Source organism: Saccopteryx leptura, chromosome 2 (genome assembly GCF_036850995.1).
Source record: "Saccopteryx leptura isolate mSacLep1 chromosome 2, mSacLep1_pri_phased_curated, whole genome shotgun sequence".
In the NCBI taxonomy this organism is placed as follows: domain Eukaryota; kingdom Metazoa; phylum Chordata; class Mammalia; order Chiroptera; family Emballonuridae; genus Saccopteryx; species Saccopteryx leptura.
In genome coordinates, this window is record NC_089504.1 from 4,242,645 (window position 1) to 4,259,797 (window position 17,153).

At 53.6% G+C, this 17,153-nt stretch overlaps 1 protein-coding gene across 1 annotated transcript in view; it reads right to left on the bottom strand.

Moving 5' to 3' along the window:
• CFAP77 (cilia and flagella associated protein 77) overlaps positions 1 to 17,153 on the bottom strand; it is a 129,195-nt gene extending 112,042 nt beyond the window's left edge. The window contains exon 1 of the mRNA XM_066366837.1: positions 16,772 to 17,153. Within this exon, the coding sequence (XP_066222934.1) occupies positions 16,772 to 16,966 (195 nt within the window). The 5' untranslated portion in view covers positions 16,967 to 17,153. The remainder of the gene's footprint in view (positions 1 to 16,771) is intronic.

Here is a 17,153-nt window from a genome sequence, read left to right on the forward strand (position 1 = left end):
GATGGATGGATGGAAGGAAGGAAGAAAGGAAGGATAGGTGGATGGATAGAAGGAAGGAAGGAAGGAAGGAAGGAAGGAAGGAAGGAAGGAAGGAAGGAAGGAAGGGTGGATGAATAGCTCTGTGGGAGAGAGAAAAGAAGTGTGGTATAAGGTCTGCCTTCAAGGAGTATCTTACAGATCCTAGTGAAGGAAGATGGTTATGCTTAAGGGTTCAATTCTGATAACAAGACAAAAGTACCGTCCACAGCACAGGGCCGTAGGTGATTGTCTATGCACGAGTGCCCACACCACACTGGGGAGGAGACCACAGAGCTCCCAGTGCCAGCCACCCCACACCCCCATCACAGCAGGGAACTCACGTTCAACATGACGGATGCCACCTGTGGGGCAGCTGTGTGAGGCTTGCTCGAGGGTTTACCAGCTGCTGGCACTTTGCTTGATTGGTGTGTGAGCACGTGGCAGAGGCAGGTGTGCATAGCCTGTATGAACGAGGCTGTGGGTGCCTCCCCTGGGCGGGGAGTCTCCCAGGTTGCTCTCCCGCCACCCTGAGGTGGGTGTCCCGTGCTCCCTTGCCCTCACTGCAAAGAGCAGGTTTTCCTTTGTTTATTAGCTCTTCCCCTTTCGTTATTCGCTCACCTGCCTGTCTCTGCGAGCCTCCAGTAAACGGGCATAGCCCGACGCTTTCCGGCTCTGCAGACTCTCTACCGTCTGCCCGAATCGAGTGTGACCCTGCCTGGCCTCAGCCACCAACATCACACCGCCCTAGTGATCACCTTGTTGTCCAGACCAAGGACCAGGACCCAAGCCCAAAGCAGTCACATTGAAGCCCAAGGACCTCAGAATGTGACCTGAGTTGGCCATAGGGTCATTACAAAGGTAACTGGTTAAGATGAGGTCATAATGGTGTAGAGTGGGTCCTGCGTCCAATATGACTGATGTCTTTGTAGAAAGAGGAAATTTGGACACAGACACACATACAGGGAGAAGTCCGTGTGAATATGGAGAGCGCCGTCCACAAGCACAGAGAGAGGCCCGCGGCAGGACCCTCCCTCACAGCCTCAGATGGGCCAGCCCCGCGGACACCTCCATCTCAGACTTCTGGCCTCCGAGGTTATGGTCATTTGTTACGGCAGTCCTGGCCCAAAAAGCAGAGGGCAAAGTCACCAGACCTGAGAAGGCCCAGAGGAGTGGCCGTGCAGCGGTGGGATTCGGTGAGCGGAGGGGACAGTGGGCAGAGGGGACAGTGGGCGGAGGGGACAGTGGGCAGAGGGGACAGTGAACAGAGGGCAGGGCGCTCACGCCGAGAAGGAAGCAGCGAGCAGGCTGATGGGTGCCATTGCCTCTCAGGAAAGAAAATGTCTGCGCCCATGAAAGTCAGTCCTGCGCTTGGCGGAAGCCAGGCCTGATTTGCTCAAATCTGGTCGAGGTTGGCCTGTGTGTCTGTCTTCAGATGCATTGTCCCCAGCCTGGAAATCACTTGACTGCAGGCTTTTGTATTGATAAATTCATTATATTATTAGGCAGTGTCTTCTTTATATTCAGATGAATAACCATGTAATAATGATCACCTTGGCTGATGTAGACGGTGTCATTTTAAGAAATTATAGTTTAAATCTTCTCTTTCCCCATTCCCTCTGCCCTCCCTGCATTATTCCTGAGGAAGAAACCAATTAATAGTAGCTTGACTGTTGTAATGCAGCCTGCTGTACAATGTAGCAATGCCTAATGGAGTTTTAATTTCCCCGTGGTGAGTCAATATTTGCTTTAAGAAAGAAAAATGTCACCATAAACCACTGCCCCAAATGAATTCGGCAGCACAGAGGGCGAGAGAGTCTTCTTTTTTAGGTAAACAGGATGGGAAGTGGCCGGGGCGGGCGGGGGGAGGGGGGAGGGAGGAGGATTTCACTTCACAAATAAGGTTGCTTATGGTTTTTGCTGTTCCTTCAGATGATGGTGGTTATTAAATATTTTGCGTTGCAAATGCAGATAACTGTCAGAGACTCACCCACAGTTTCAAGGGTCTGAAACAAAGTCATTATAATATAGAAGAGGAACAATTTATTCCAGCCTATTAATAACTTGGGGAGGAGCGGGGAGGGCAGGGAATATAATAGGCATCCCTGCTGGAAGACCAACCACGGGTGTTTCTCCCCACCCCACCCCAACTCAGGTGGCGGGTGGAAGCCAAATCCTACTTTTTAAAAAATGGATTAGACTTTGCAGGATCGTGTGAGGAAATGGAGCTTCTGCAGCCCCCCGCTCCCTTATAATCAGTCTGTCCAAAAATGATGTTGCTCATTCCGTTGAAAGATAGTTTCATTTCCTGCTCAAAATCGGTATGAAAAATTTGCCTTGCCAAATGAACATTGTATACTGAACTTGTCACATCCCTTCTCCTGACACAAATAAAAGATAACATTGGGTGGCAGCGTGTAAAACAGCTCTGACAAGACAGTGAAGAGACAAAGGAATATACATATTTTGATTCTCTCCGTTTCAGAAGTGGGGCTGGGGGAGGCCGGGGGGGGGGGGCAGCTTGCGCATGCTACAGGTACCAATGGAACAAGTCACTTTCATGTCCACCGTTCAAGGGTATAATGACCCTGTTTCCAATTAGCAAGAACATGACAAAAATCTCAACTTTCACGGCAGCCAGAGCAGCCAGGGAGGAGGCCAGCTGAGTGACAAGGCTCTGCGTTCAGAAGTTGGCGGGGGCACCGGGCGGCTGTAATTACTCGTTCTAACGCAGTGGGAGATGACGCCTAGTGTGTTTAAAAATAAATAAGGTAAATGATCACCCTTTCATTAGATCTGTACTCCTATCATATAAGTGACTTTTTTTTCCCCCTATTAAAATTGTTGATTGAAGGCCGTTTGCTGTTTATCAGTTCAGAATTACATTCCTGCTCTCTGAGGGGCTGCCGCTGCTGAAAAATCACACCCCGTGCCTGGTGAGTAACAAGAACAGACTCCTAAAACTGCGGGTTCAGGGAGAGAGGAGCACAGGCAAGAGGCTCAGACTGCACCCCCACGTCCCCAAAGGCACCGCGTGCCTTTGTTCTGCTAAGAAAAATTAACCTCAATCTCAGCTCTGGGTCCCCGGATTGATTATCATAGTCATTTAAATACTGTAATCTCATTTTCAGCATTGGGGCAAAGGGGGGGGGCACGGCGCAGAGGGGGCTGGAGAGAGAGCAAGGGGGAGGGGAGGGGAAAGCAGAATGCATTATCTGACAAAGGGAAGCGGCCTTTCTGCACACAGAGCCTATTTCGAATCCTTCCACTTGATTGGAAAAGTTGATGAAGTTTAAATGAAGCAGACTTAGAACCTCAGGCCGCTGAGTATTGCCGGGGCTCTGTGAGAACGCGCAATTCAATAGCCCTGCTTTTGCTGTCGCTGAAGACAAGACGAGCAAAGGCCTAAATGGGATAATCTTCAATCGCGCCTCACGTCCACGCTGACAAGGCAGGGTAATGAGTTAGGCCAGATCAGGCCTGTTGGTTAAAGAAATTAATCCCTGCAGCCGCCCAGAGCCCCGCTTTGATGCCTGTTGTGTGGGCCCCTGGCCCAGCCTATCTAAATGCTAACTAACTGTGAGGGTGTGGGGACCAGGCTTTCCATTGCTGGCGCTAATCTGATAACAATTTGCTCTTACTGATTAGAGAGGTGGGGAGGGGCGGGTTGGGGTGGGAGGGACGGAGGGTACCCTTCCCTCTGAAAGGGTGAGGCCGTTCTGGACAGCCTCGATGGCCGGCTCCCCTGCCATCCTGGCTCCCCGGCCAGCAGGTACACAGGTTTAGAATAACCTGAACTCCGGGCGGCCGTGGGACACCACGGAGCCACGCTCCTTCTGTCTTCACGTCTGGTCTCTTCCTAAAACTTTCGCGCAGACTCCGTGAGCCGCCCCAGCCTGATGAGTTCCTCCTGACTGTCCCTCCAAACACACCCAAGCTCATGGCATCCAGCTGCTCACCTTGTCTGGCCAGGTCAACATCTAAAATCACCTGTTCCCTCATCCCTGCCTAGCTGAGGCCTGCTTGGCGGTCCAGCAGCCCGCTGGGGCTTCTCGGGACCACTCCGGGCCACGGGCCATCCCTCACTCTTGTATCACCCTCGGTCCACACCCCTGGCCCTGTTGCCGCAGCCTGTGCGGTCAGCTTCCAAGTGCTTGTGCAGTACGTGGTGCGGCTTACGTGCCCAGCTAGACCGCAGGCTCCCTGAGGACAGACGGCACCCCGACGAGGCGGACCCTTTAGAGGGGTGGAGCTGACCGAGACGGTTCTCTCCCCTCAGGACAAAGGAGTCTCCAGGGTGACAGTGTGGCATGACACATAAGGATCGTAGCAAGCTGTGGTGCGCACAGGCCCCATACACTGCCGTGTACCCTCTGTGTGACCTTTTGAGCATGTTACTGAGTCTTACTGAGCTCAGAACACGACCTTGCAGAGTTGAGATCGTGTCTGTGACAGCCTAGCACTGGGTAGGTACTCCACAAATGGGGGCGTGGGTGTCACGAAGCTCTTTTGACTTGCACAGTGGTCTGACCTTGAGCTGTGGAGACCTAGCGAGAAGCCTGGCTCCCCTCGCATTAGCCGGGCGACTGCGGGCGCTTGTGTAGCCTCTAACGAGAGCTCAGCCTACCCATCTGTAAAATGGGAATGACAGCAGCCCTGTCTCCTGGGGTTGTCGCAAAGACTTAGGGGGGATGATGCCTAAGAGGCCTGGCGCCCAGCGGCTCCACGAGGGGCAGCTGCTATCGCTGGCACAGGGTGGGCGTCAGCTTGCCAGCTGGGTCCTTAGCCAGGAGCTCCCTGGAAACCCTGAGTCCAGGCCCTGGCCGCCTCCTCCTCCTCCCGCTTTGGGAGAAGTCAGGCCGTGGGCATCCCGCCAGGCGTTCCTGGGAGGATCCGCCCCGAGAAAGCCAGCAGCTGACGGGGAAGAGATGGAGCCTTCCTTTCAGAGGGGAGTTTTTGAAAGACTTGCTTAAACCTCCAGATTTATGCCCACTGGGTGCCTACAGAGAGAGAGCAGTCTTCGGTGACAGTTCACAAGGTTTGAGCGGCAGCGCGAGGCCCCGAGGGGCCCCCCAAGAAGCATTCCAGCAGGTTCCCTGAAATGACTTGGTGAAAATTCAGACCCTGACAGACAGATAGGGGGCTTGTTTTACTTGCAAAGAGTAAACAGGTCGCAGTCGCTGACCCTAAACCATCGCGTATGTCCGTCGATCGGCACGTAGCCATGCAGCCCGGAAGGAAACCGGCGGCAGCTCACACATCCTGTCCAGCAGAGGAGGGAGGGCCTTGGCGAGTTCCTCGTGGGCCGTGTGTTCCTGTCGGCCTGCTGTCCCCATCAGTGCGGGGGGTGGGGCTGGGCGCTGGCCCGTGCACCGCCTGTTGATGTCTGGGGTCTCTCGGCGCTTTGTTCAGTCCACTTGCTTGGGCTTCTGCAGCTCTCCCGGGGCCTGGGAGCCCTGCCAGGTGCGGCCTCACTCCCTGCCCAGCCTCCTCTCAGCAGCTGCCTTCCCTGACCTGTCCCTGCCACCTCCTTCCTTGCCTTGGAGACATAAAACCTCTTACGTTGTCTGGGACCATCTCCACCCACTACCCACCCAAACAGGGACCCAGGCATGCTCTACCCCTCTCAACTGACCAACACCGCTCCCTGCAACGTCGCACCGTCGGGGTAGGGCCTCCCCGCCTCCTGGTCGGTGCCTCTGAGGACCGTACTCCTTGTGCGATCTGCCCTCACGAGGGCCCGGCCGGCAGCCTGCAGGCTGAGCGAAGGCTCTGCTGTCCAGCGAGGGACCCCCGGGGCCCGGCACACTGCTGCCTGGCACCTAACTGCCCCTCGGGACACATTCTGCAAATGGTCACATGAGCAAATGAAGGGGGGCCATTGAAGTGTGCAGGAACCTGGCTCAATGACATCGAGGGACCCTCCCGAGATTTCAGAGTCAAAAGAGTGTGCAGGAGGCGCCGAGCTCCTGGCTGTGGTGCCGGGGTCTGGTCCAGGGAAGGTGTGCGGTGGGTGCGCGCAGAGTGAGTAAATGAGGACACGACACTCGGCCTGCCGGGAGTGAGGGCTCTCAGGCCGGGTGGTTCCGGACGGCTCCCACCTCCACCCACTGAGGGCTCTCAGGCCGGTGGTTCCGGACGGCTCCCACCTCCACCCACTGAGGGCTCTCAGGCCGGGTGGTTCCGACGGCTCCCACCTCCACCCGCTGAGGGCTCTCAGGCCGGTGGTTCCGACGGCTCCCACCTCCACCCGCTGAGGGCTCTCAGGCCGGGTGGTTCTGGAGGGCTCCCACCTCCACCCACTGAGGGCTCTCAGGCCGGTGGTTCCGACGGCTCCCACCTCCACTCACTGAGGGCTCTCAGGCCGGTGGTTCCGGACGGCTCCCACCTCTACCCACTGAGGGCTCTCAGGCCGGGTGGTTCTGGAGGGCTCCCACCTCCACCCACTGAGGGCTCTCAGGCCGGTGGTTCCGGACGGCTCCCACCTCCACCCACTGAGGGCTCTCAGGCCGGGTGGTTCCGACGGCTCCCACCTCCACCCGCTGAGGGCTCTCAGGCCGGGTGGTTCCGACGGCTCCCACCTCCACCCGCTGAGGGCTCTCAGGCCGGGTGGTTCCGACGGCTCCCACCTCCACCCGCTGAGGGCTCTCAGGCCGGGTGGTTCCGACGGCTCCCACCTCCACCCGCTGAGGGCTCTCAGGCCGGGTGGTTCCGGACGGCTCCCACCTCCACCCACTGAGGGCTCTCAGGCCGGGTGGTTCCGGAGGGCTCCCACCTCCACCCACTGAGGGCTCTCAGGCCAGGTGGTTCCGACGGCTCCCACCTCCACCTGCTGAGGGCTCTCAGGCCGGGTGGTTCCGGACGGCTCCCACCTCCACCTGCTGACCACGCCCCCTGCTCTGGAAGGCTTTCTCTCCCCAGTCAAAGCGGGTGTTGTTCCCTGAAGCTAGTGAGGCTTTAGCTTCGGGGTTCTTCCTTACGTGTGGCCCTTGCCAAGGCCTTGGACTTAGTTTCCAGAATTATTTATAACTGTGTCCTCTGTTTCTTAAAGAGACATCCGCACATTTCACGAGCTCCAGGCCGTCTGAACCTTGGACCCACCTCCGGCCCACCTCTCCAGCTCACTGCGCACACTCACTAATCTGTGTCAGTTTCTGGCTCCAGCCATCTGCTCTGAGCCCTTCCCGTGCACCTGGGCCCCACGCAGACGGCTGTCACCCTGTCTGCACCACTGTTGTCTGTTCCTACGCCTGTCTCTGCGACCCTGCAAGCTCTTTGAGGGCAAAGCCTCCTCTCCTCCATTCAGGTTGGTGTCTCCCGCATCCTTGGTGCCTAGTTCTGTGCCTAGTACACAGTAGGTGCTCAAAAGTGCCGTTGATCCCAGCAGTGAGCGAGGGAGTGCCTCTCCCGCTCCCTTCCTGATACGCTCACGGAACCCTGGCGCTGTCTGCCCTTGCTGGGACACCCTGCCCGCCCCGTATCCTACGCTGTGCCTAGGCCCAGGCCTGCCCCTCTCCAGGTGTCCCTCCCTTTCGTGTCCACCCACCGGAACCAACTTGTCCTACAACCCAACCCATGTGCTCCAACCCTGCTCCCGCAGTCCCTGCTGAACATAGCGCTTGGCTTCCTCCTCTCTCCTTCCTCCTGTGATGATAACTTTTACGATTGGTTTTAACGTGCAAACCCTGGTTCTCCCTTGATCAGCCCATAAACTCCTTGGGAACAAATTCTCTTTCTTTTCTTTAATTATTTTTTATGGATTGATTGATTTTATTGAAAGAGGAAGGGGAAGAGAGAGAGAGAAAGAGAGAGATAGGAACATCAATCTGTCCTGTATGTGCCCTGTCCGGGGATCGAACCAGCAACCTCTCTGCACTTCAGGATGATGCTCTAACTGACCAACTGAGCTAACAAATTCTTAAACCTCTTGTGTTCCCACCAGTACCTTACACATTGTAGGTGTTCAGTAAATATTTTCTCATTGACAAAGGCCCCACCAATAGTCTCCAACGCATATCAAAAAGAAGTAGCCAACTTCTTTCTCCTTAATTATCTCCTGGGAGACAGAGGGAAATATGGATGCAATGCTACATAATGCGAACAGTAAGATGGCATTTCAAGGTGGCAACGTGGCTAAGAACACTAGCATTCAGTAAAACTGACCAACAGAGCTGCCAGCAAATGTTCTAATCCTCTTCACAACAACGTCACGGCCGTGAGCTCTCCTCTCTCAGTGGGTGTGGGGAGCCCCCATGTTTGTGGGAGTCTGCGGAATCTGGGGCTCCAGCTGGGATGCTATGCTATTGGTTACAAATGGCTGACCCCTGGCAGCAAGAAGGGTGGCCTTCCACCGAAGCCCTACCTTGAAATCAAAGAGCTTCTGAGCCTCCACTTTCATTCTTCTGGACAAACACAAAAGATCTTGGTCTACACAAAGAAATTTGTCTTGTTCGCTTCTGGGTTCATTGGTGTCCCAAATATGTATTGTTTGGTTCAGATAAAAGATCAAAAATGCCCCTTTTGGGCTCATTATGTGTTTTCTACAATGCTTTTGGTGGGCCATTCTCCCTGCTGCGTGCTACTCATGTTGACCTTTCTGCTCATTGACCCGTGTCAGTCAGTTTCTTGACCAAAATGCCTTGAAATTATAGTGCCTTTACATTATTGGGGGTGGGGGGATACAGCTGTTTTCTTTATAAAGTGCATTTCTTTGCTTCCCTGAAACGCTATACTTAGTGACACAGTGACGGTGTCAGGGCTATGGTAGGGCCCTGGCCCACTGTGAGTTTAAATTCTGGGATACCAAATCGATTTCGTTTTAAATCTTAGGTGAATTCATGCTGAGGAAAACCAAACAGAACCAAACCCTTGGAAGGTGGTGGGCCGGGGAAACGAGGCCCGTCTAGCAGTCAAATCATTCAGCGAGCCAGCCCTATGCTAGTTAGTTTATCGGATGAATTATCGAACCTCACTCTGTGCACCGCTGGACACGCTTCTTAGCTTTTCAAACTACAACGTGGGTGAGGCTGGAGAGAGACGAGCCCCAGACAAGAGCCAGCAGACGTATGGAAGCCATAACTAAGGGGAAGGAAATGGATTCAGAAGCCGGGGAAGATTTAAAATAACCACCAAATGTACGGGGGTGGGGGACAGAACAGAGAAGCAAACAGTGGCTAGAGAAACAAAACCAAACCATCTAATTTCTATGATCTTTGTATTTGGTTTTCAAGAGCCCCTAGACCAGCGGTTCTCAATCCGATGGCTTTAGGCGACCCCTGTGTTTTGGTCGTTCGACTCCCGCCGGGGTCGCGACCCACGGGTTGAGAACCGCTGCCCTAGACCATGTGTGAACTAATATGAAATCTTCACATGCTTATGTTTTCTGGTTCCGGGTTTCTCAGCCCCGGCACTGTTGACATTTGGGGTCAGATGACTCCCTGTGTGGCGGGGGTGGGGGGCTCCTATGTATTGCAGGACCCCGCAAGCAGCATCGCTGGCTTCTACCCACTCTCTGTCAGTGGTACCCTCCTCCCCAGTTTTGACAAATATCTCTAGACATGACCAGATGTTCCCTGGGGAGCAAAATTGCCCCCTCCACTGAGAACGACTGGTCTAATTCTAGAATAATCTGTCGTAATCTATCATATAATTCTGTCTGTAATAATTCTATCATGATCTCTTCTAAGAAGCTGTGTCTCATTTAAATCAGTCCCCATCACATCCTGGAGCAGGAGGCAAAGTAGGTATGAGCACTTCTACTTCACAAACGACAAACGGAGGCTCGGACTTGAAGCCGCTTACCCAAGAGCCCTCGGGAAAGCTAGAAAGTGGATTGTTGCCTGACCAGGCGGTGGTGCAGTGGATAGAGCGTCGGACTGGGATGCAGAGGACCCGGGTTCGAGACCCTGAGGTCTCCAGCTTGAGCGCGGGCTCATCTGGTTTGAGGAAAAACCCACCAGCTTGAACCCAAGGTCGCTGGCTCGAGCAAGGGGTCACTCGGTCTGCTGAAGGCCCACGGTCAAGGCACATATGAGAAAGCAATCAATGCACAACTAAGGTGTTGCAACGCGCAATGAAAAACTAATGATTGATGCTTCTCATCTCTCTCCGTTCCTGTCTGTCTGTCCCTGTCTATCCCTCTCTCTGACTTACTCTCTGTCTCTGTAAAAAATAAATAAATAAATAAAAATTAAAAAAAAAAAGAAAAGAAAAGAAAACGGATTGTTGTCCCCCGTGGCAAGGCGCACCTGTCTGTTCAGGTTCACACCGCGCAGGGAATGTGAGATGGGGTGGGTGACTGTATTCCTCAACAAGGACACAAAGGGGGGGAAGTAAGCAGTGGGGTGGATAGGTCTCATCATAAATTTATAAGTTCAGATTTATAACAATTACTTAAAGCCAATTGATGAGAATAAGCAGCTTGTTCTGAGGAACACAGGGAATCACAGGATACTGGCAACGGGAAATGAGAAAACTGCCCACTTAGTAAGTGCCCTCCTGGGTCTACCTCAGCGGTGCTGTCTCACTGAATCTTCAGGACTCCCCCTGGCCAGGTGTCCACTACGATCACCCCCTTTTACAGAGGAAACTGAGGCTCAAAAGTAAGTAAGCTCACAGGTGGCACCAGAGGGAAGTGTCTGGGACAGCAGGCACCCTTGGACCTGCCTGCCTCAAAGCCTGCAGGCTACACGGCGACACTGGCCTTGTTCTCCCAGGAGGTGGTTTTTATATCTGCCCGGGTCACCAACAGATCGCTGTATTTTTTGGTGGTTGTGTGACATCAACAGCTCAGCCTGGCATTGTCTGAACAGTCCCCATTACACTGACTCAAGAAAGGAGAGAGTCAGGAGTGATTTCACTGACGATCGAATTGTTACTAATGACCATCAAATACTTTCTTCTGGCCCTGGCCAGTTGGCTCAGTGGTAGAGTGTCGGCCTGGCGTGCAGGAGTCCCAGGTTCAATTCCCAGCCAGGGCACACAGGAGAAGTGCCCATCTGCTTCTCCACCCCTTCCCCCTCCTTCCTCTCTGTCTCTCTCTTCCCCTCCCGCAGCCAAGGCTCCATTGGAGCAAAGTGGGCCCGGGCACTGAGGATGGCTCTGTGGCCTCTGCCTCAGGTGCTAGAGTGGCTCTGGTCGCAACAGAGCAACATCCCAGATGGGCAGAGCATCGCCCCCTGGTGGGCATGCCGGTGGATCCCGGTCAGGCGCATGCGGGAGTCTGTCTGACTGCCTCCCTGTTTCCAACTTCAGAAAAAAAAAAAAAAAAAAAAAAAAAAAAAAAAAAGCTTTCTTCTTTTTCTGCAATACGAAAGTCAGGCAAGAAGCACTGGCATTTCCAATACACACTGAGGTGGACCAAAACGCGATCCGGTTGTGACTGTGCCTTCACTTGTTTTAGCCCAACCGGCCGGAGGGTCCTAAGCAGCAGCTGGGACCCAGCAGAGGGGTCTGAGTGTGCCCGGAGCTGGCTTCCCAGGGGCCACAGCAGGGTGCCCACCCGTACACTGTCCTCTGCGGAGGGACTGGCCCAGCCTGAAAGTCCAGATCCTCCCTGCTGGTGACACAATCACTGTGGTCTTAGTGCAGACACAGGATGAGCACCCAGACTAATGAACTCAACGGATAGCTAACAAGGCGGTGGTCTCCTGGGTTCGCATTTGATACAGAATACAGGTAACGGGGTCCCCCCTTCTTCGCGTACTTCTTAAAGCAGTTAAAGATGACTTTTCTGAAAAATGCAGCTGGAATCAGACATTCTCTGAGAACCCCAGCGCCCCTGGAGACTGTTGAACAGCCCCTGTGACAGAAAACAGGGTTGGAAATTTTGTTCGCAGGGCCAGTTGTAAATCAAGAAAACTTTGTTTTTCAAATAGTGAAAGAAAAGTGGCCTGATCTGAACCATACTTGAGCTTGGAAGATTCCGGAAGGTGCTGGCAGAGACGGCCGGCCAACCATTCACCCAGCCCCAGAATTGCTCCTGGGGGAACGGCCTGAGAGCCGCGGAACCGGAGGGTGGCTGAGTTCAGCAGCAGCTGCCCAGGTCCTCGGGTCTCCTCTGTGGTAACAAAGCCCCTTTCCCGAGTGACCCAGCAGGGGCCGGTGGAGAAAAGCCTGTGTGTATGTGTGTGTGAGTGTGGGGGGCACTCAGTGATTGGAATGGCCGTGGGCTGCCCAGCCCTGACCGCTCCTGCCGGGTGTGACTGGGCTCCAGAGACGGGGAAGCTTGGATTAAAACAAAAACAAAAACAGGGACCCAAGAGAGAAAGTTGCAAGGATAAATAAACCTACGGCTTTTCTTAAAAACAAGCAAAAACAAAAAAACTACCCGCTGGCCGGCCAGTCAAGGCGGGGCCGTTAGGATGTGCAGCTCACCTGTTCCCCTCCCAACGATTCCCCTTCTCCCGGGACGCTGTAACTGGGAGTTGAGCAATCAGCGGTCTCTTCTCTTCAACGCTTGTAACATTTTCACATTTTACTCGAATGTAACAAAAGATCCTGACCCATGCCGGGCTACCGGTACAGCTGTGGGTTTGCCGCCTACTTAGCGTTTGTGTCTAGGCATGTATGTTCACCAGCATCCGTGTCTATCAGAGATGCTAAGGTGTCCGTGGTCATGGTGTGGTTCCTAATTTGGTGGCGCATCGATTCAAGGCCACTGGCTCTAAGTCAATGCTTCCTCCTGGCGATACGAGACTGGCCGCAGCAGCTGCGCGGAGTCTCATACGCTAACCTAGAGCTGGGGCGAAATCTCGGGAACACTCAGGATCTAAGGAAGGCGCAGTCATTCGGCCCCAGGGGGCGGCGTTGCTCCTCGTCCCCCACTGACCCACCTCCCCGTCTTTATTCTCTAAGGTCCAGTTCCAGGCCTGAGTCTTCATAAAGCCTCCGAGTCCCCAGATCTCAACCGTTCTGGGTTAAGCGGGTCCTTTGCGCGGGGGTGGGGGGGGTGTGACATTGCTTTTATTAATCGTGTGTGTGTGTGTGTGTGTGTGTGTGTGTGTGTGCGCGCGCGCATAAAAATAAGAGCTAACGTTTCCTGAGAGCTTTTTTTTTAAGGCACGTTCAGCAATATATATATATATATATATATATATATATATATATGACATATATATACTCCACCTCCCCAGCAAAATGGTTAGTTAACTCCTTGTGGACAAGGGATTGGTTCTGAACTTATTCTCATGCCCCCAAGAGAGCTTAAGATGGTGCTGGGCTCTTGGTAAACACTCAGTCAACATTTCTTAGCTGTCAGCAAATCCCGAGAAATGAGGAGAGCTCACTTTGGAAGGAATGCTGAGTGAAACAATGGGAATCAGACTCGCTGGTCAACACTGCTGACAGCCTGCTATTCAGAGGTACTCGATCTGGGGTGCCATTCATTCATTGGTGTATTGTGGCCAAACAATGCACGGGGCTGGAAGTCAGGAGACAGGAGTCTCCCCCCACCTCTGCAGCCAGGTCGGAGTGGCAACTTGGACTAGTCTCTTCCCCTCTCTGGGCCTTAATCTCCTCAAAAAAGGGAATCGGACTAGACGTCTGTGAGCCTCCTTCCATGATGTGATTATATGACTCTATTTTACAAATGCATGCAGTTTTTATTTGTGACACAAACCCCCACAGAAAAACAAAATCATTAATAAATTATGAAAAACCGGGTGCCATGATCATTTGCTCTTTCTAAGGGCGCATGACTCAGTCAGTGTCACCGCGGTACATGCCTCCTCTCCAGGGCGACGAAGACGCAGGCTGTCAGTGCAGCAAACCGAGCAGTCTCTCCCTATAATTGTATTGACAGGGTATCAGCTGAGTTCCGACGGCAGGAAGGGTGCAGCCTGACAGGTTCTATGCGGGAGCCTGGGAGGCTAGTGTAGCAGGATTCTGTGTTGAGTCAGAATTCGGGGGAAATGCGAATCAAGCAGGGAGGAACTTGGCTCTTTTTCTATTTAATTTTATTCTTCCCAGAGAGTCACATTTGAAGGAAAACCGGCTAACAGCACATCACTTTACAAAATAGAGTAGAAGCTCTTTCTAATGGAAAATATTTACATCTTTTCGTGACAGCATAAAAAACACCTACTTGATTCAATCAGCCTCGCTAATAACCGGTTAGCTTGGTTTTAAATGAGGCAGATAGTTGTTGAGCATTTGTAGATGAAATAGGCTTGGCTGTCTAAGTTTTTCACTTTTCACTGGGTTCCTGTGGCATCGTGCAGACCTGCTCCTGAATAACTGATGTGTGCTCGTCCCGGGAAACCCCAGGGCTGTGCGATTGAGTGCTGGGTTTGTTGAGGCAGCGCCAGGTGAAAACAACCTGCTCGGTGGGCGGTGGGCGGTGGGCGGGGAGGAAGCACTCCGCACAGGGGCCGGGGGCCGGGGGGGGCGGCGGCTATTTCTAAGGGCGACACGCTCCCAATGCAGACGCAGCCTTCAGGGCAGCCTTGACCGCAGCCAAAATACACTTGAAACCTGACATGCCACAATGAGGAACCCACAAGCCAAGACACAGAAGAAATTTAAGCAACTTATTATTTTTTTTTTTAAAGATTTTTAAAAGGCTCCACAAGCTGAAATACTTTCAATCTTCTTTTCTTGAAAACTGAAAACCCCAAAGTTTTTTGATAATGAAAAACATTTTTTAATGAAGGAAACTGTTTGGAGTGGTAAAAGTAGTGGTGAGCTGGAAGCCAGGAACGGGGCTTCTAGCCCAGGCTTCGCCTGGCCAGAACCTTGAGCAAAGAGCCCCCACAGATGGCCTCAGGTGCCCATTTGTAAAGAGGGGTCTGGAAAGGGTAGCAGTCACGGTCCCTTCTCTAGAAAAATCGGTGGCAGTGGTTAATAATTGAAATGTGGACATAATCGTAACAACTACACAGAGTATCTCAATGGTGGGCCCGCTAAGAACTGGAGGAAGGGCAGTAGAAGGGGAGGCCCTCTGCACGCTGGCTGCCCTGACAGGGAAGGAGCTGGTACAGTTACAAAGAGTGCCTGGACACGGCCCCCTGCCACTCGGACGCCACCACCACCAGCCAGGGCAACCCGGCTCTGTGCCCTGGAGACAAAACCCCTAGTCATCAGTCAGATAGCTGCACAATTTCCAAACCTAAATCCAGGTCCACAGATCAGGGGTTGGATTTGTCCTGGAAGCTGATCAGCTAGTGCCATCCAGAGGCCGATTGCTGTCCTTGAAATGGAGTGGGGGAAGCAAAAGGGGAAAAAGGAGGGACATTTTCCTTATGCCTGTATCTTATATTATCTATGTATAGTGTACATATCCACATGTATGTATATGTGAGCACACACATGTAAAACATATCTATGTCTAATATATGTATGTGTATATATACGCATGTATGGATGTAAGTATATATATGTGTAGCTTGGGGGTGGCATCACACGCTACTAATTCATCATGGTGAATAGTAACTTCAAAATGACATTCCTTTCCTGTTGAGGTAGGAAGGAGCTGCCCACGAGTGACTGCCTGAGCGAAAGCGATGACCCAACACAAGCAGCTGGTCAGAGGCAGGGACCTGGTTCTTCCCTTGATCCCAGAATGGTGACCCCCATCTGTCCCATCTCTCTGCGGAGAGTGGCTATTCTTGCTTAGACATAAGCGAAGGACCTTGTCCTGCTTTGGGCTGGGCATAGAAAGTGGGTGTGTGAGAGAGGGTGCTGAGTGTGATAAGCCCGCTTCCCCAGATGCAAGGCCCAGGAACAGAATTTAGGGAAGGCAAGAGGAGAGAGAGTCCATGTTTCCACAGGCACCAACGAGCTCAGCTAATTCTAGCATGATGTTAAGAAAACCCAGGCTCCCTGTAACCTGAAAACAGAGTCACCAACAAAAACCTCTAGGCTCTAATCAGCGCCTGGAGTTCAGATAATCATTACTAAATCCACTGTCAGTTACCACCTGCTCCTTCCACCTCCCACATCTGGGGACTGTGCGAATTTTTAAAAGCACACTGCCCTCCAGTGGTGCAAGATAAATATGCTGCGTGACCCGCTTTGCAACAGCCAAACCTCAATTTTACTTTTCCTGGGTCCCTGGGAAAGTGTTAGGTGTTGGGTAATCACCAGTCCGGAAACGAGATTAAACGCGGAAACGTGCAATAAAAAGGGACGCGATCTAGTTAGAAGGCTCAGCTCCCTCACTCGTGCCTGGCGCCCCTCCCAGCGCGCAAATTCGCGCTCTTTTTTTTTTAAGGGCTACACCTCTGGATCAGAGTTTGATCAAGCGGAAATTAATGTAACAAGTGATGCTTCCACGAGAGATACAGAGCGCTCACTGCGTGGTAGCAGCCCAGTGTGCAGGAGAGGGGGAGGGGACCGCACGCTGGGAGGGCTGGCGGGTGGTGACTGAGGACGTAGTCTGGGTGCGTGCGACCTGTCTGTCACCCTGTGGGCTCAGCATCAGCCTCCCGGGTACAGGACAGCAGCCAATCCTGCGGGCTCACCGGCTGCCAGGTGCCGTGCCGGGTCCCGCAGGGATCAGCCTGTTCCGCCTTCCCAGTCACTCCCTTTAAGGGGTGCCGCTGTCATCCCACTTTGAGGATGAAGAAGCTGAGGCTCAGAGAGGATACCACCCGCCCGTGACCGCACGGGGCTCCAGGTCGGTCCGGACCAAAGCTGGAGCTTCCAGCGGTGCGCTGGGACCCAGGCCGTGGCGCCAGGGCTGGACGCGTGGACACTCCCGGACGCGTGCTCTGTGAGGGGGCGAGCGCACAAGGGTGGTGGCGTGTGGGCGGCTCACCTTGACGATGAGCGGGTTCTGAAACATGGAATCCCGCACGACCCCCAGCCTCTCGTTCTCCATGCCCGGCCGGATGTCGGCCATGGTCAGAGGCCGTCGCGGCGGCGGGCAGATCTGGCTGACCGTGCGGCGCACCGGCTGCTGCTGCTTCTTCCATCGCGTGTGGTCCGCGTGGGAGATCTTAGCCTCTGGCATCCTGGGGCTCCTGTGGAGTCGACCCGGGGGTGGATCCGGCGCGTTTCGAAGTTTGGGGGCCGCAAGAAGCTAGGAGGAGCCCACCCTTGGGACCCCACCACTTGCAACCCGGGGTGGGCACCGGACGCTGGGCTCCTTCCCGACTGGGTTGCGCCAACCTCGGCCACCCTCTTGTTTCAAAGAGCCC